Source organism: Sander lucioperca, chromosome 10 (assembly GCF_008315115.2).
Source record: "Sander lucioperca isolate FBNREF2018 chromosome 10, SLUC_FBN_1.2, whole genome shotgun sequence".
Taxonomy (NCBI): domain Eukaryota; kingdom Metazoa; phylum Chordata; class Actinopteri; order Perciformes; family Percidae; genus Sander; species Sander lucioperca.
Window position 1 is genome coordinate 18,129,858 of NC_050182.1, and position 19,956 is coordinate 18,149,813.

At 39.9% G+C, this 19,956-nt stretch overlaps 1 protein-coding gene across 6 annotated transcripts in view; it reads right to left on the reverse strand.

The window, feature by feature from the left end:
* Positions 1-2,990: 2,990 nt before the first annotated feature.
* The window catches only part of cep192 (centrosomal protein 192), a 91,223-nt gene continuing 74,257 nt past the window's right edge, over positions 2,991-19,956 (reverse strand). For 4 of the 6 annotated variants that reach the window (XM_036006060.1, XM_031289831.2, XM_036006062.1 and 1 more), the window contains 7 exons: positions 19,693-19,769; positions 17,497-17,592; positions 15,288-15,407; positions 12,989-13,101; positions 11,214-11,340; positions 5,841-5,899; positions 2,991-4,402 (listed from right to left, as the gene is read on the reverse strand). In XM_036006060.1, coding sequence (XP_035861953.1) covers positions 4,270-4,402; positions 5,841-5,899; positions 11,214-11,340; positions 12,989-13,101; positions 15,288-15,407; positions 17,497-17,592; positions 19,693-19,769 — 725 coding nt within the window. In that variant the 3' untranslated portion in view covers positions 2,991-4,269. Of the gene's footprint in view, positions 4,403-5,474; positions 5,520-5,840; positions 5,900-11,213; positions 11,341-12,988; positions 13,102-15,287; positions 15,408-17,496; positions 17,593-19,692; positions 19,770-19,956 lie in introns of all 6 variants that reach the window. The other 2 variants (XM_036006061.1, XM_036006059.1) reach the window with 2 other exon arrangements.

Consider the following 19,956-nt stretch of genomic DNA (forward strand, 5'->3'; position numbering starts at 1 on the left):
GCTGTTCATTCCCTGCCGATAAAGCTTCATATTTCCTTCCTTCTTCTAACACATCAGCCAAGGAATGGCCTTGAGGTTTGCTATACAGGTCATTCCTCAGAGCATCATGTGGCGTGCTAGCAATGATAAGCTCAATCAGACGTTCGTTCAACTCCTCATCGGTAAATTGGCATTTCAGCGCCAAAGTTCTGGCTCTGGTCACAAAATCATCGATGCTTTCATCCTGTTTCTGTCTGTATTGCATTAGGTGGAGTCTGTGTATTCTAAAGTTCACGTTAAGCTTCAACTGACCCTCAAAAAAATTCCACAGAACGTCAGGCTTTTTCTTGTCATCATCGCTGAGTCCGCTAGCATTCAGCCTTTTTAGTCCTTCATCTCCGATGCCTCTGCAGATCTTCCTAGCTTGTTTAGCTTCGTCCTCTATTTCCTCATCGTCTAGGTAAAGACACATTTTCTGTCTAAATAGTGAGATAGCCTCACTCAGATCCGGATCGGACCAGTTCATCGTCGGTAAATGTGATGCCATTTTGTCCGTGAATCAGCGTCTGCACACACTTGTGTCGCTCCCCTTAGCCACCTAGCTAGGTTGCTCCCGCTAGCTGCTTGGCCTGCCTAGTTCTCACTCACCAGTCTGGCGATAGCAATATTATCCTTGGACAATTTCGCCCGAGACTCACGTCAGGCATAGAGCGGAAATTCCACCGCTGCCACCATGAAGTGTTATTGAGGAGTCAATGATGAGGACTTGATGATAAATCCAACGTAACTTTACTTCCACCTTAGGACCCCTTACATACATGTAGTTACCACTATACAACTCCTGTAGTGCATATCACTCCGCCTAGGGTGGTAATCTAGTTCCAAATAACATATCACAACAGTGTTTGGAAGTGGACCCCCTTTTCCTTTAGGCCTTTCTTAATTACGTTGTATTCCCTGCGCTTTTTGACTATCTCAGTCGCATAATCATGGTCGAAGAAGAGAGGTCTGTTGCCCAGTTGGATTTTTCCCTTTTTCCAAGCTTCTCTCAGTACCAACTCCTTGGTTGTAAACTCCTGGAAGTTGATAATGATAGGTCTCGGTGGGGCTTCGGGTCGGGGTTTGTGCGCCAGGGATCGATGAGCCCGCTGTATTTTCAGGTCCAAGTCTTGTGGTAATGGCAGCTCTCTTCTGAGGAGTTTCACAATAAACTGTAGCACTGAGTTTCCCTCCTCTCCTTCTGCCACTCCAAAGATGCGTATGTTGTTTCTCCTGGAACGGGACTCCAAGTCAGTTAGCTTTTGCTGCAGGGCTCTTTGCTGTTCCAGGCAGGTGCAGAGCGCTTCGGTCGCCTCCGCCGCCCATCCCTCCACCTGTTCCACACGAGTCTCCTGTTCTCTCACTCGGTCAGACAGACTCTGCATTTCAGTCACAAGTTTGGCGTTGAGTTCTTGTCCCAGATGATTAATTCCCTGTCTCAGGCAGTCATTGTCCCCCTTGAGTTCAGTTTTTAACTCATTTATTGCCCTAATTATGTCTTCAGAATCTGTGCTTGTTCCGGGGCTCCTCTGGCCTTCAGCAGTTTCACTGCGATTGCTAGCTTGATCTGCTTCGATGTTGCTAGCTTTCGTGTCCGAGGCGCTTTTATCTTGAGTTTTTGGCGATTTGTCCTTTCTTTTATGGCCTTTGGTATTTCTTTTCCCACTTATCTATCACTTTCACTGATAATGGACAAGTTTTGGAGTTATTCGGCAGGTAAAATGTGATGGGCCTGGGAGCGCTGTCTCACCATACGTCTAACAACTCCATCAGCAAACCGGAAGTCCACAACAAAGATATTTTATTGCGAAGATCACGACATTAAGCCTTTTCTCTCACTCTGGTCAGGGAAATGCTGGCTGGCACCTGTTAATGCTGTTGCTAATGTGCTAAATCGCCGTGTCTGCTTGCTTACAGTCTGTGATGTTGTGTTGCTAGAACTAAATAAAAAAACTGCACTACAGTGGTTTCCAGTCTGGGAAGCAAAGTGCAGCTCACCTGCCCTATTGTACAGCATATGTTGCCGCCCTGATGAAGCTTTGGCGACACCTGCAGGTTCAGTTCCATATAGCAGCCGATTGGGCGACATCAGTTTCTAAGTCACAGGTCAGGATCAGATATGCAACCACATCCCCAGTGTTGGAAGCAGTTCAGTGCCTTACTTAAGAACATTTTTAAATAGGTGGTTCTATTCTCATTTGTTCAAAGGCACGAGTAAACTTTATTTTCTATTTCTTATAGTGCCTTTCAAACCTAGGAACAAGATGCTTCACAGGTGCACAGAAAATACAATACAATGAGAAAATACAGTACCATAAAATACAAGAATTTCAGAGATATAAAACAAAATACAGAGCATAAAACAATGGGAGTAAAAATAAAACCTAGGTAAAAAATGTCAGTCTATATAATTGTGATATACTGAGGAGAATATTGTTCTAGTGTTGGAGCTAAAAGCATGATCTCCCTTTGTCTAGCCTGGAGTGTGGAATTTTCGATATTTGGTTGTCAGATCTGAGGGATCGTGGTGCAGAATAAGAATTTAAAAAGTTTGAAATGTAAAGCAGAGCCAGACCACATAGGAATTTAATGTAATGAATAGAACCTTAAATTGAATTAATTTATTACTTTGACGTTGGATGAACTTCATTAAAGACTTCTTTAATATTGCCAGCAACTATATGCTGCATAGTATCATGGATGCTATTAAAACTGTATTTAATCCCTTTTTTTTTTATTTGCAATGTTTCAACTGTTTACTTGGTGCTTATGCTTTCATTGTTCTATGTACACAGGACACTGATGATAAAGCCAAACAGTACAAACCACCAGATACCAGTCAGAGCTAGACAGATAAACAGGAAGGAAAATAAACAGAAAGCTACCTTTCAACCATATTTCTTTTATAAATCTTTTTTTTTTTCCCACCCCTCTGACAGCAATACGATTTAAAAAAATTAAGACAGCCAAGCTATTTATCACAAAACTTTATTCAAAATGTGTACATACAATATATTACATTATATACTACTTGAAGCATGTGCAAATTGTAAATTTAAAATATGTCAGGGCATGTTGAGAGCATCCTGTGACTATACTGCCTTCATATTAAAACTAAAAAGGAAAATAATGCTCAACTCTAGTGTTTTTCATTTCCAAAGGGTGTCACAATGTGTGGTACTGGTTAACAACACATCCTTCTGTTAACGTACATTTCCCAACACCATTCCAGTTCCAAAATCATTCATAGTTGTGAATCCAATAGCCCCAAGCAATTTTGCCCTTTTGCCTAAGAGCCAAAAGGGGAAATGGGGAGGTAATTTTCTGTGACTGGAACAGTGATTAACACCGTTTTGCCATGGTAACCATACTAAGCAGGCCTGGCAAGCTGCCATACAAAACCCCCACCAGAGGTAAACTATTTTAGCATGTAATAACAATCATTAACCATCCTGGTTGCTGTGAGCTGCAATGATCATGACTAAATGAAGTACATCTGGGCTCTTTGGAACGAGTGTTGGAGGCTGCTGGGAAGTCAACACATGGCGCTGACAAGGGGCATTTTGAGGGTGGGCTCTGCATGATGGGGAGCCATTTCCATAGAAACCACACCAGTACAGAAGATTAGGAACATTTTATAAAATGTAGACAGACGTTAAATAAAAAATAAGTTTATGGGATTTTTAAAAAACAGAATCCTAAATCTCATGTAGTCTTATTACAATCAAGAATGCTCATGCCCGTTTTTCAGATTTTTGCTATGGAACATGGCTAAAACACAAACATGGTTTGGCTTTTCCAAAAAAAGAGACCAAGGCATTCCTGTGTGACCAACTCAAAGAAAAGTAATCCCCAACTGGTACTGTCTGGCAGGGGCCATGGCAACAACAATGCTGCCTTGTGACATGACTCATGGATAAGGCAAATACCAGATCCAGAGTGAAGTGACAAAAATCGTTAGCTCTGTGAAACAAAATTTTCAGCTCCAGGCATGAACAGGCACTCATTGGCCAGCTAAGGACACCTGTGCCACATCCAGAGGCAGACAGGGCTGTGTTGGCAGGAGAGTCTCAGTCATCTCTAGTTACATATTGCCAAATATGATGAGGAAGGATTGCTTTTATTTGAACCCAGTTTGGAGTTTTGTCTTTTCCTCTCTGTTACTCTCGCCTGTCCCATGATCAGAATAGTACAGGGAAGACAATCCACCCAAAGCCAGCCAGCCTGAGGAGGTGGCGTTGGATGGTAGATTCAAGGCAATGCATCACCAGTCAGCTGAATAACAAGACTTCCACTTGTTTCTGACTGGATGAGCAGTAAGCCAGTGTGTCTGCCTGCAGTACTGGGCTTGAACTGGACAGGTAGCTTCAGATAGTGTTGGGATCTAATGGGTAGAAAAGAAGAACAGCAGTTAATAGACAATTATTTTTATTTGAAATGATGACCATGAATACATAACACTTGCACCAGCACAAATATACATGCATTTTCACATAAAACTACTATCAAGTACTTAGGATTGCACTTTATGAATCATGACATACTAGACTATGAAAAGAATTACCTGAATAACTGTATTCAAAAAGGAAAATGTTCAACTCTAATCCATGTGCACACAACAGATTGTAGCATAATAAAGAGACAATAAGTGAGAAGCAGGGGTACGTTGTGGTCGTGGTGGAAATGAGAGTACATAACAAGAGCCACAACATGCTAGGGTCACCACAAGGCTACCACGAATCCACACACAGCCGTGCTCCCAACACTCCTACTGTAGGGCTGGGTCAGGTTCAGGTTGTGGCAACACATGGCAACATTGGAGATAAAGGTCATGACCATAGAAATAGAATGAGAGTAGAATGGATATTCCCATTTAAATCAACATAGCAAGATGGTCCAGAGCGGCAGACATTTTTACTGTGTACCGTTGCCATTGCAAAGAACTGTAAACTTCTGCATAATCTTCTGGAAAACGGACGCACAGTGTGTCGAGGCGAGTCGAGCAGGTACCATGTAATGGAAAAACGCCATTATATTCATTAAATGACAGCCAAAACACAGTTCTTAAACTAGTGAGTGTGACACACTTAACAGCTCCACTGACGTGTGTTGTCACCATAAATACAATCGCCATTTTTTCTTGAACTAGTCAAAAGACCACAGCAAACAGTTCATTCAGCAACTCTCATTCTCTCTCATTCTATTTCAATGGTCATGACATCAATGGTATGTCTTGACAATGCTTTATTTTTGTTGAGAAAGTAAATAAAGTTCAATATGTATTTTTTCCCATACCAATGTTCCTATTTCAACAATACAAAACGCATGTTGTGCCCATTCTGAACACAGTCCCACATCAGCATAGCACAGCACAGCACAGCAGGTACCTGTGGCAAGACATCCCCTACCAAAGGCCTTAGTTAGGAAAAACATCAGTACTCGAAAGGCGTGTGTACCGTATATAGTAACATCATCCTCCACGTCCCAACATCTCACAGGACCTCCCACAGTGAGCAGTCGCAATGGGAAAATAACATTACATAGACTCTAAGTGACATCACAGAGCATGTCTTGAGTTGTATTTATTTACTATTCCTGACTTAACATTAATACCTAGCTACTTCATTTGTTCCATAAGAAAACCATTTATAATAATAGAACAGGAGAAACCCTAAAATGAAAGTGCAGTAACAAGTAAAAACAGAGGTAGGCACTGATTATATAGATAGTTTATAAACCTCTGATACCCAATGTGTCATTCAGCCACTATCAAAAGTGCAGTATTGAGAGTTTATGCGAGGGATAATGACCACTGGACTCACCTGAGGGAATATTTGGAGTGCTTGATGTGGTAGGGCTCCATAGGGTTTACAAATTTCAGCTGCAAGTCAATTAGAGAAGCCACACATCAAATATCAAATCCATGCAAAGCACAATGACAATTGTTAGAGGTTATTACATTCATCATTCAGTACATAAATCAAGACAGTCATGCAATAAGGAATAACAGTATACACAACGTGAGCTAGTATCAGCACTGCTACTTAAAGGGTAATTTCTGTATTTTTTTTAACCTGGACCCTGTTTTCCTGTGTCTATGAGGGTTTTCACACCTGCCTAATTTAGTTTGGTTGAATGGCACTAGATTATTTTCCTCCTTGGTGCGGTTCGTACGGACAGGTGGGAATGCAGCAATCGTACTCGGATGCGCACCAAAAGTGGACCAAACAAGCATATTGAGACCTCCTTGAAGAGGTGGTTAAAATAGCGAATATTTGAATACTATGATAATAATGAATATATGCGAATATCTTTTTTTGCGCATTATGTCCATAAGAGGGCAGACCAATACAAACTGGCACAGCAGAGCGAAGTCTCGGTGACAATGTCGGATTATTTAAATGAAATGAGCTGGTTTGACCAAGGAGATGCAAGAAATATGCACTAGTCCAGAACATAGAACCTTCCTCATGCAAACTTATCAACTGATTTCGACAAAAGCAAACATATATTTCAAAAACCTTCGAAATTGGTGCAGTATTGAGTGAGAATGCTGTGACATATAATTAGTGTGTTCTCTAGCACCACATGGACAGAGGAAGTTTGACCAAATCTGCAATATATAATTTCCAATGCCACGCACTCAACCCAGAAAATAACACTAGCACTAACTCGTGCGTGCAGTGTCATATGTTTAAGCTAGAGATATACTCTTGTGGGCCTCCATGGTTGGCGTGTGTGCGCTACGAGCATGCACGGAGATGTTTATGCTCAACGCATTGTTCGTTGCAGTACTCTCCGAAACACCAGAGGTGAACAAACAAAAATAATTTGTGAATAACAAGTAGTAGAGAAGAAGAGAGCAGAAGTAAAGGAAAGCAGGCTGCCAGGCGACAGTAGTAAATACATCCATGATAAACACCGACGTACCGCCAAACTTACATTTATCTGTATGTTATTTGGATTTCCAAACATGTAAAATTAGATGAGAGCTTGTAAGTAAATAAGTATTGGTTTCAGTTAAGCGGCATTAGTGAGGATTTTGAAGCATTTCCTTTATATCCGGAGATACTACCGAACAGGCCGATTAGATCTAACAATGCTGTACTAGATATGGAACCACTTTAAACACATCCATATGTGTTTGAAGTGGTTTCATAGCTAGTATGAACAGAAGTGGTGATAGAAGTGCACCTTGGGGGCAACCTCTTGTAATATTGAAGGGCTCAGAACCCACTTCATTTGTCAGTACCCCAGCTATAGGGTTGAGATGTAATAGTTTTATCCAGTAGTATTCATCCAGTAGTAAGTGTTTCCAAAACCAAATCAAGTTATAACATCAAAGATATAAATCCACTCAACCCTATCGAAGCCTTCTCCATGTCAAGTGAGAGAAGAGCTGTGTCTTGTTCTTTTTTTTGGCAGTACAGTACATGGAGAACGCGCCTTACATTATGAAATCTTTGCCTTCCCTTTACAGATCCATTTTGGTCATCCCCCACAATACTGGGAAGCACACCCTCAGGCGTTTCGGCAACATTTTACGGAGGATTTTTGTATCAGTGTTTATAAAACTTATAGCTTGGATATTCTCACATTTAATGTTAGCGTTGAGGCTGAGAGTTAGCCATTGTTGTAGGATTCTAGATACATCTCATAAAGCGGAGTTGCCAATTATTATATAAGTCAATTGGGAGGCCATCTGGCCCTGCTGCTTTCCCAACCTTCATTGCACCTATAGCTTCTAATATTTCAACCCTGTGTAATTTTTTATCCAGGCCTATTTTTTTTATCCCCTCAGAGATTTGGGGGATATTAAATTTGTTTAAAAAATTTGGTCTGGGCATCCACATTAGTAATGTTCTGTGATTTGTAGAGATTTTCTTAAAAAAATTGAAAAGCTTTATTAATTTCCAGCGGGTCAACAATAGTATTAGTATTTACATCAATAAAATGTATTGCCCTTACGGTTTCCTGCTGTTTAATCCGCCATGCAAGAAGTCTACCCGGCTTTTCTCCCTGATCATCAAAAATGTATCTTGAGCCTCAATAAGTTCGCAGCAGCCTTATTGTATGTTTTCTCATTATATTGAGTTCTAAGAAGTTGGGCAATTTCATTTTCATTTTGTCCATCTTGCAAGCTTTTGTTTCAAGCATTTTGATTTTAGATTCCAGATCTCTAATTATTATTATATTTCTTGTGCTTCTTCCGTTTTCCTGCTTGTGTTGCTTATAATCTGACCTCTTATAAATACATTAAACGCTTTCCATCTAACTGTGGCCATCATTTAGGAGTTTTGTTGTCCTTTTAAGTTTCTCCACAACTTTTTGCAGCGTGTCAATCTTCTCCTCCGCCATGGATATGCGTTGTTCATCCTCAGCAATGCGTTCTCTGATGTCGGTTTGAACACTTTTTATTGCTGTCAGTACACCATCCATCTCCATCTTGTTTAAATGACTGTATAGCCTTCATGATGTCCATTGTGCAGGGGTTGTCCATGATTTCAGGGCTGTCGGTATCTGACTCTGCAACGCTTGCGCCTCTTTCTTCGTCTGAATTCGGGCCCGCCGGCTCATTCTTTTCATTAGCGAGTAATCCAGCTGTTTGTCCTTGGTTACTTTTCTCGGCATATTAACTTGTATTACAACTATTGTTTCAGGTTGTGAGGTTTTTTTTAATACTGACAGCTAGTGTTTAAAATAGTTATTGCAGGTCAAATTCAAAATACTGGAGTCGTCTCCACCGCCCCCTCCTCCCCAGACTCGAAGCTGAGACTGCAGAATCTACAACAATGTTGCTAGATGCTTGTCTCACATAGCCAGACATTACTCCACAGCACAGCAGAGTAGCCAACGTTAGATGCTGGCTATATTGACATACATGAAAGCCCGTGCTCACACGGAGCTCTGTACCCAACTGACTTTTCAGGTTTAGAATTACGATAGGAACTGCTAAAAATACCATTACCTTGCCGTCCTTTTCCACCCGACTGAAATACATACTTTATTGGCTTAGAATTACGGCAACAATTGCTAAACACACTGCAAACTTACAGTCATCTCTTCCTGATTTACAGCCTCCCTCTCTTGGCTTAAAATAACTCACCATTGTCGGCTACGGCCGCTGAACAGGCTACACGTTGTAAACAGCCGTGGCTGCTTGCCTGGTCCTCCGGTAACGTTAGCAGTAAGCAGGGTTATCACGGCTTTAGCCAGGACCAGTCGGGATCACTTTACTGACTGTGTCTCAATTGTTTTTGCGAGTAACCAACTCAGGTACTCTAGCTATATAATTAAATGTGAGTAGCTACACAAATGTTGAAATGACATAAAATGCCCATCCCTAGTAGCTGTGATTGAAGCTGAAGCTAATGCTTACCTGTTCAGGAGGAAATTAGTCAACTCAGCGTCCTTTTGGGCTCTAAGCTGTCTCCATCTTTCAAATACATCTCCAATACAGGTCTCTCAAGTGTCACGCATTGAGCGTGACAGTCACTCATTTCGGTCTTTTGTCACGCACTCCCGCCACACATTGTATTTCTCACGCGGAAAAACTATTTATAATATATTTAATATGCCGCAGCGCCCAAAATGTCTCTGGCGCGCTGCTCTCACTATGGAACCGGCTCCCCTGGAGTTCTTAGTTGAGTCTGCCACTTATCAGCCAATCAAAAAAAAGAAAGGGGCTACACGATAGCCAATCAGAAAATACCACTATTGTATCTGGGTAAGATTTAACGTTGCGTTAAATCTTACCCAAATAAGAAAAAAAACCATAGAAAAAAAAAGCATAGAGCAGTGTACAGACACTTCCCTAAACGTTCGCTCATTCAGAGACCAGAGACCCAAACGGTCTGAGATCTACCGTATCAGCAGAGCAATCACGTAACGCACAGCAGACTATGGTGCAGGTAGATTATTTTCTGAAATATAGTGAATATTATAACTTTATTTTTCTCCTCCAAATCTCAGAGAGCACAGATATATTTTGAATGTGCACAAAGTTTTGAACATGAGCAGAAATCTTGCTCAAACTTAACAATATTACAGTCCTGGGGTTTATTAATAAATTAAAATGAATTAATGTATCATTGAGGTGAATAATTGTCATATGCACATTTAAGGAGGTTACTTCCTCAACAAAAGATGCAAAAGAGAAGGGAAGAGTAAATGCCTAGGAGACGTGTGCTGACTCAGATATAGTTAGAAAAGTCGATCTACAGGAGAAGAAATAGATGAAAGCAATACAGAATGCCTGAGACCCTTATTGCAATATATTCCATTATGTTTTTATATTTGGATTGTAATCTATGTTTGCCTTTACATAAATATATTTCCAGCATAAATTGATTCAGAAAAAGGTAGAAATAGGTGCATACAAATTCACCAGAATGCAGGAAATGAAGTGTTTAATGCTCAAAAATTTCAGGGGGTGGACCCCCAGACCCCCGCATCATTAGTCACAATGTGGAAATGGAATAAATACAAATGCCATTTGTCAAATTGTTTCTTCTGCAAGTCTGAGCAATTATTAATAACAACAACAAAAACATTAATAAAAGAACACCCCCATTCCCGCGATCCATCCAACCCCCAACGTTTCTACAGGTATATCCGGCAACCCGGCCTGGCTGTCAAACTGGGCAGTTGATAACAACAGACAGGCCAAAACACAAAGAAATTCCGTCATGGAACGGAAATTTCAAAAGGAGAAAATACTGGAATTAGCATTGTTGTCAGAAAAGATAGTATTTCAACTTAGCATGTTTCCTTAATATCTGATGACGCATTGGGGTCATTTATTACAGTAAATATATTACATATTGGACCTTTAAGTAGCATTTGTTTTAGGATTAGCAACAGAGCACGAGAATCCACGTCTGCTCACCGCACCAAGTCAGGATCTTACTCTTTAACAAAAAGGCCAACCTCTGTAGGGATCCTTTACATAATGTTGTCAGTATAATGTTATACTGTATAATAATTTATTTTATTTTAAATAATACTTGACCAATTTCAATAATTGTTGTTCCCATCTGTCACTTAGACACAAAAACATAGGAAAATAGGTCCAGGTTGGAAAATATCAAATATAGTGCTGCATATGTTATACCGTATTTTAGTTTTTGCTGCAGTAAGTGAGAAAGTAAACATTTTACCTTCCAATGTCTTGATAAAAATAAGGCATGCCTTACCTCATGCGTATCAGACGAGTTGTTACGGATGTTAACCTTCAGAGTGCTGGATTCACCCACTCGTGTGGCTGGGAAGGTGTATAGATCCTGTGGCGAATACACACCCCTCCGCACAGCCTCCTCCTGACTGAGAATTTTAAAATGTGATATTTAAACAGAAAGCATAACCATAACACAATCAGCACCTTAAGATAAGACACATACTCGAAAACTTAACCTACAGTACATTAAACTCAGTTATTATAGTGAATTTCTGAGTCTCTTCTCTGAGTATCTTTATTTAAAATAATGATCATTTTGAAAATCAATACAACTTTAATGTGTTGAGTATTGGATGCTTGAATCTTTTCCCCTCGTGAAGACTGAGCTAACCAACATGCAACAAATTCTATAACCATCCATTTCTGTCATGTATTATCCCTAGTAGGGAGTTGAAAGGAAACACTGACTACGTTTAGATGCACATAATATTCCGTTTTTTTTGCCCTAATTACGAAAAAGACGATATTCCGACTAAGCTGTTTACATGGCTAACGAAAGTAAGTTTTCCACTAATATTCCCGTTCACATGTAGCCGTGCAAAACAGGATTTCTTTCTAAGTTTACCAGCGGCGGCGGACTTGTTGGACCGTGCGAACAGAGCGTCTCTCTTTCATTCCTTCAATCAGCTTCTCAAAAAGGTCGGCGTAGCGATGTGTGCGAATATCCCAAAACCTGTTGAGTCTTTGATAATGTTTAAAAGTTGCTGTGTTTCGGGCGCCTGTATAGCTCAGTTGGTAGAGCGTGCGCCCATATATAGAGGTTTACTCTTCGACGCAGCAGGTCCGGGTTCGACCTGCGGCCGTTTGCTGCATGTCATTCCTCCCTTTCTCTCCCCTTTCATGTCTTCATCTTTCCTGTCAAAATAAAGGCCGAAAATTCCCCCAAAAATAATCTTTAATAAAAAAGACGTGATGTGTGACGTCACCCATGGTTTGTGGAGATCTGCTATGAGTCGTCGAGTTTGCTGTTACGGGTGCAGCCATCCTGGTTGTGGATGTGACGGTTTTAGACAAGAGGGAGGAGTGAAGGAGGAGCTGCTTACACTCTACGTTACGTTACACACTTTCACTGGCAATCACATCATAGCCACGCCCTAAAACACGCCCTGCTTTATTGCCGATTTTAAAATCAACAAGACCATAATTCAAAAAATTAACATCATTCTGTGTTGCAGAAGACTTAAAACTAGCAACTGAGACCATAAACTCATTATGAAAGTGTTTACTGAGGTAATAAATCAAGTGAGAAGTGGGTCACTTTCTCATAGACTTCTACAGAAACTGACCTCCTTTTGCAAACCCATGTGTCGCCCCCTGCTGGAATTCAGATAGAATGCAAGGCACTTCCGCATTTGCAGCACTTCGCCGAACCAGATGCGTTGTCCATTAATATACAGTCTATGGTAAAAACCCAGATTGAGACGCATATTCCGAATGTGCTGTATACGTGTCCAAAGAATGCCTCTAAAACCTGAATAACACACGTCTTAATCGGAAAATGCTATATTTGGAAAAAGGCCTTATTCAGAATATCCAACTGGAATATGCTGTTTAGATGATCGGAATATTGTCATATTCTGAATAATAGTGGAATATTGACTGTTGTGGTCCAGGATCAGTACCTTAAATCATTGCACTGTTATTCTGATATCTCCTACACTGGCTGATATGCATTACTATAGAGATTGTGGTAAGGGCCATATGCTTGTTTAGTTTTAGCTAAGCAGGTCACACCTGGTTTTTCCTGCTGAAGGATCAGCTCTCTTTCTGGTCTTGACTGTGGCCTCTGTCTTCACCAGAGAGCAGTCTCCTTCCTGTGGTCCTTCCACTTGTCCAGACTTTATTCCCTTTACACACACACACACACACACACACACACACACACACACACACACACAGAGACAAAACTTTAGGATCTTGGCTAGTAAATGCAAAAAGCCATCTCCATACTACTTTTAAACTAGCTGGTTAGTAAAATACAATTGAGAAGAAATACCCTCTAAAATCTTTAAAGTAAAAAATGAACACACATTTGACTTAGAGTTACCGATTGTGAGACACATCGCTACTAAATCTACTACTAATCATATGCAGACATGATAAAACCTACTTTTAAAAGACATTACACATATTTAGTTCCACATCAAACTTTCAGGTACATATCTAAATCAAAGTCTTGTATATTGAAGTCACAGATTAGCATTTAACACCACTGCAGGAGTTGGCATTCCACTTTTAGCACTGCATCTACGAAATAAGGCAACAACAAGATAAGCCCTTTCATCTTAGCCACTTAACCTACTTATGTGGAGCCATCTGACATTACACTTGTTGTGTATGTATGCTCTAAAGTTAACTGGGTCTGTCATAACACTTCACATTAAAGCGGCACACATGGAAAGCCTGCAGGCCCATCTCAGCAGGGTGGCCCCCCTCACATCCCACAACCCACTTTTTTCATTTGTTAACTCTGTCACTAACACTACAAAGCCATAGTCAAGGTACCACAGTACCATACGTGCTTTCTTTTTAAAAAGGTAATGACACATTCTAATGCTTTAAAGCGAGCATTTTCCATAGTGACCAATGGTTTTGTACACATGGTTTGGTTTAAGAGTGAAACAAGTTAAGTAGTGAATGAATATTATTGTTTGCTGTACACAAGGTCTGATTAGGATGTAAAGATGGTGGATAAATGTTGGTCTAATGTAGATTTGGACATTTTTGTGCTTTGTTGCTGGGAGAGAAGTATGAAATAAGGAATGTTATTTTATACTTTCGATAAAGCATAGTTAAAAAAAAGGTATATAATGCAGGATTTTCCTAAAAAATAATGTTTAGACGAATACAAAAAATAATAATAGTCCCTCTCAATTATCACTTATGACTCACTAGAAGTGTGTGGTGGCAGTGCTGGTTATCATAAAAAAACAAAAAACAAAACAAATCATAATATCAGTACCTTAAAGTGATACGGATTCCCAATAGGGTACTTCTTTTGATACTTCACCACATACTGTATGGGTTGTTGCTGCTGCGGTAGTGGGCCAATCAAACTTTGCATTAAATCGAAGAACGCATAAGTGAACAAATAGGTGTTTGGCAGCGAGCAAAATCATACAAATAGTATTTTTTTTCTAGATCTGAGTTCCATACTGCTTGGTAATGGGTTATTTTGGTCAATAGCTTAAAGTTATGGAGTACCAATACCCAGCCTATGCGGCAGTGCCCTCTGCCTGTATTTTCTCTTTTCTTCTTATTTTTCTGTGTGCGGGATGTTTATGGTAAACAAAGAGCACATGGGTGTGTAACCCCCAGCCAATAAAAGCATTCAGGGTGTGCACCCCTTTTTCATGTGTCACACCCCTTATCGTCTGATACTGACAAAGTAGTGATTTTCGTTTTACCAGTTTCTATTTATTAATGGAACGGTTTCATAATGTGTCATAAATAAAGTTGTGTTAAAAGTAAAATAAAGTCTCTCTGGCTCTGAGCTGGGGAGAAGGGGCCAAAATTGTATGCTGTGTTTACAAACACCCACCAACAAAATTAACATTTTTAATCCATGGACTTTTTATATTTAAAAAAAACATCCCTCTAGCCGAGATAAGCAACATAAAAACCTGTGACACAATGTAAAGTCTATGGGTCAAGTGAGAACTTGAGGGTGGGGCCAGCGGGAGAAACACTACTGCACATTTTCAGTGGGCCCCATATTAGGAACTAAGCCTGGAAGCTTGTATAAAACATTGACGATACTATAACAAAACTCAAGAATTATAGTGACTCCTTAACTAACGGTTATGGTACGTGAGCAAAAGACATCAAAAAGAAAAAAAGAAAATAAGATGGATCCTCAAGTACATTTTTTTTTTTAAAAAGTGGTTTTGATAGTAACTGTGTTTTGAGCTAATTTAAACCTCCAATATAAAATATGAGCATTGTCTTTTCCAGTGTAACTCCTTCACTCCAGAAGCACCTATGTATGTAGTAGGGTGTTTGAATCCCACAAAACTAATAAATGAGTCCTCACATTGCCACAGAGTTGGAAGCGGATTCTGGTTTTCTGGTGGGGCTCAGACACAGGGTGGCACTCCAAGTCCCAGAACTGGGCATAGTCTCCTCTGTCCCTGGGCAGGAAAGTAATAGGCACCTGGGGGAGCAAGAAAAACATTAGAGGACACAATCAGAATTGATTTAAACACACAAATGCTTGCCACAGAGGCCAACCTATAGAAAAATCTAACTTGTCAACTGCCTAATAGTCTCACATTGCCAGACCTAACTTAATTTATATGTGGTGTTTTCTTTGGCAGGGTGCAAATGTTCCACTAAAAGTTCCTTCCTGAGACCATTTTGAAGAGCCACTGTTGCTGCTTCTGGAGTTAAGCACCACCCAAGAGGATTGTGATTGGCTTAACGAAATCCAAACAACCCAGAACATTTTTTTCTCCTATCTCAGAATGTATCTGTGGTGTAGCCAGACCTTACTCCACAGTGCTATGGCGATAGGTCTAGGGATGAAACGATTATACATTTTACAATTATTGTCTGAAAAATAATCATGGTCTCACGAATTAATTTCACTGCCAATGTATGAAATTACATGAACACTCTAGATTTTAATGTGTTATTTATTGCTGGCTTTTGAAACACAAATAACACAAACAGTTTTGAATGTTTTGAAAATGATTACATGATAATGTCAACCTTTTTATTTAAATTCATCTGAAAAGATTAGAGACTAGAAGTGAATCAGTCACAACACAAACAAAGGCCAAGTTGGCAACAACAGTGCTGTCCTTAAGAAGAAGAGGAGCTGCTAGATCAGATGCACCTGTCATGGGGAGATGCGTAGCATGTTGCTAGGGAATAAATGCGATGGCGAGATCTCTTTGCAGCCTTATGTCCCATAGGGGATGAAGAGGAGTAAGTAACGTTTAATGTTAACGTCAGTGATCATGATTGAGCTGTTGCAGAGTTTTTGTAACGCTATCGTCAGCTCGCTCACTGTAAATGTAAGCTACTGACTCGTTAACTGTAACGGTACAGTTAACATTAAACAGGCTTACGTTAGCTAACTGGTAACGTAAACAAGCTAACAAACACTTAACAACTTACAACTTTTATAAACAAAGTCGCTAGCAAGCTTACCAACTTGGGTTGAATCCCCCGTTGCAGCTGCAGCTGCAGCTGTCCTGAGGTCAGGGGCTGGCTCTTCCTGGTGTTTGCTAACTTTATGTAACGTTAAAAAATTGCAGCAGTAAGTTATCCCACCACGGAGAGCCACTGTCACTCTGACAGTCAATACTCGCAGTGACCGGACCAGTGTCTGATGTGTGTGTGCGCAAACTTGAGCGTTTGTCGTCAAGGAGGTTTAATAAGAACTGCACACATTGCTACACATAGCGTGCAGTCAGTTAACACTCGGTGTAGTGGAGCCTTTACGATTAATTAACCGTGATGTTTTAAAGCGCGGTTAATAGTGAAATCGGTTAACCGTTGCATCCCTAGATAGGTCTGGCAGTGCGAGACTAGGCTTATCCTGGCAATGTACTTTTGTTGATCCAGAGTAACTGCCTCATGACTCAAAATAGTTTAACTGCTGCAAGGTTTTCAATTGGAATATACAGTAAGTCTACCTTGAGTATAACTAGCACATAAAACCAATCAACAACCAAAATGCTCAAAAAGTAAAAGAATCAAGTTTTGAAATTGCATGAATTAACAGAATCCTGTTTTGCATGAATTGTGTCCATAGAGTGGTAGTGAACCGCAAACAAGACTGGATTTGCTGTTGTGCTATTCCTCCCGAAAAAACCCCACCAGTGGCTCAATTCTACAGATTTTTCTCATGGTGAATATTTAGACTTGTTAGTTAAAATAATGGCTGCATTCTATTTAGAGGTACCACTTTCTAGTCCCTGGTATTGTGTTTACCGTCTTGCTGGCATGCTCACTGCCACACCTAAAAGGAACAGAACTATTATTGGTAGTACTGTCACTGTGCTTTTCCGTCTATGGCAGGTAATATGTTGTAAGAAAGGACTATGTTTGTGTCCACAGAAAATTGAGGAGACATAGTATAATGTAACAATATTTTCTGATCAAAATGCTTTGTTAAAAAAAGTAATGCGATACAGCTTCAAGATTGATTTTCTAATAAACCACTAGTTATGCAGTAAATCTTTACGACTTTCTCCAAATAGTACTGACAATTCTAGTTGGATGCGAGTGCCTACCTGTATCTTCTCATAGGCACCCAGAGTGCCTGAGACCCTGGAGCATCTGAAAGCAGTGTAAGTGGCCCGGTAAACATCTCCAGTGTTGTCAACCCCCTGAGGAGAGAAAAGGCACCATGATCTGAGTCATTGCTGTCACTTGATTGATTGAATGATTGATTGATCGATCTTTATTGTCATTGTGCTCAGAGTACAATGAAAAACTGTTCAGCACCTCTCTAGCATTGTGCATAAAAATGTAATAAATAGACCAAAGTTAATGGCCAGTAACAACACAAAATAACAAGATTAAACCAAAAACATCTGGAGTGTGAACCTAAAAAATAAACTCATTACCAGAGTGAGTCATGAGACAAAAGAGCAGTTCTTTTACTTGTTTATAAGGCGCTTAATGGTTTAAGGACTGGCATACATTACTAATTCTTTGTTGTTTTATAATTCTTCACAGCCTCTAAGATCCTCTGCTACTGGTTTTTAAATGCAAACTATCACACAAATAAAACAAATCGCGAACTCAGCCTTTTTCAACTACGCACCAAAACTGTGGAATTTGCTACCCAAGGCTGTAAGAGATGCAAGCTTAAACGACAATTGAAAACATTTATTCAGCATTATGTTTGTCACTCGTTTGTTTTATTATCATAGTTTACATGTGTTACTGTTTCTATGCCTTCGCATGTTTCATTTTGAAATTTTACTTTATTTTTCTTGATTCTGGTATATTTACTGCCTCTGTTGTTTTGTTGCAACAGGTGTCTGCCCTTGTTTAAATTTGTGTGATTTTGTTTGTTTTGTGGTTTCTCACTTTGTTGTGAAGCTACACTCTGTACGAAATGTAGGGCTGGGACGATTCGTCGACGTCATCGATTATGTAAATGCGTCGACACAAATAATTTGTGTCGATGCGTCGCGTTTCTTTAACTGTCTATGAGCGTCACTCACGTGTAAATCTAAAAATAGCAGGGTTTCCCGCAGCACTTTGCAGTTTAGGTGGCCGCAAGCCTGCCGCCTGAACTACGTCGGGTCAAAAAAAAAAAAAAGCATCTGAGCGCGTAAGCGCAAGCTTATCTGTCCTGTCTGCATATTGACAGACAGCGGAGCTTCGACACAGACACGTGCGCGCGCAGAGGTGCGGGAGAACTACGTGGGCTCTGCAGTTATGTCGAAGTCCCAGAGAGTCACTGTAATGCTGATAAAGTGATTTCAAGTATGGTTACAGTTTTCAAAAGTTCACGCAGACAGCGTTTGCTGCGATATGATATTAATGGAGAGCCGAAAGCGTTTGCGGTGACATTTCCTCCTGAGACATGCAGGCACAACAGTGGTTTCTATGCCCTGGGGAGTGACTGACAGGCTGAGGTTGTAAGGCAAGGCAACTTTATTTCTACAGCACCTTTCAGCAACAAGGCAATTCAATTCCATTCCTTTGCACTTAAGTTAGTTCTCCATTAGTTCAATGTTGACAACAGGGCAGTCACCAAGTTTATTGTTAAAGGGTTGTGTCATTATGCAGTTTGCACTAAAAAGTCTTTGTTGTTTACATTCCTTTGCATTTTAGTTAGCTCACTTATTAAAGTTTGGATTGATACCAATCCTGAGTATCTGACTGGATCACCCCTATCCAAAAGCACAACCAGTTTTATTAATGTTACTGAGTGAGCAGTGTTACCAGAATTTTTTAATTTTGATAACTGTTTTGATTCACAACTAAGGTGGAAAATAAAAGTTTTGTGTTTAATGTATTTTTGTTGATGTTGAAATGGATTTTAAGACAGCAAAGCAAATACAGGCTACTCTTTATTTTTGTATTCCTCCTGAAAGTGACTTTATTTTGGCTTCAGGTTGCACTACAAATTCATTTTACTTGAACAGTGCAGTGTTAAACAATTTTAATAAATAGAGATTTGAACATTATTGAAATTTGTTTTGTGTAAATTGTTAATAATTGAGCAATGGGAAAACAATCGCTTGAAAAAATTAATCGTTAGATTAATCGAAAAATGAATCGATAGATTAGTCGACTAATCGAAAAAATAATCGCTAGATTAATCGTTTAAAAAATAATCGTTTGGGACAGCCCTAATGAAATGTATAATGCTATATAGGTAACGTTTATTATAATTATTTGATTCCCAAAGAGGGATAAAGACAAAAACAGTAAACAGAAGTGTTGACAGAAGACAATAAGAAAAGCACCTTGACATATGGAGGAGCAAATGATGACAGGTACCACCTCACTTCCACTTCCCCATTTTGCACCTCCAGCTGGGCCTCTGAAGTAGAGGAGCAACAGAGAGTTAGGTCTCCCACAAGAATACACACACAGCATGCTGCCTGGAGAGTAAGTCTTTAAACCACATCAGTTTGAAGAAAACGGAAAAGATTTTTCACTAAAACTTTCAGGCTGCTAGACTATTATTATAAGGCTGACTAGACCACAGTGTACTGCTGTATTTATTG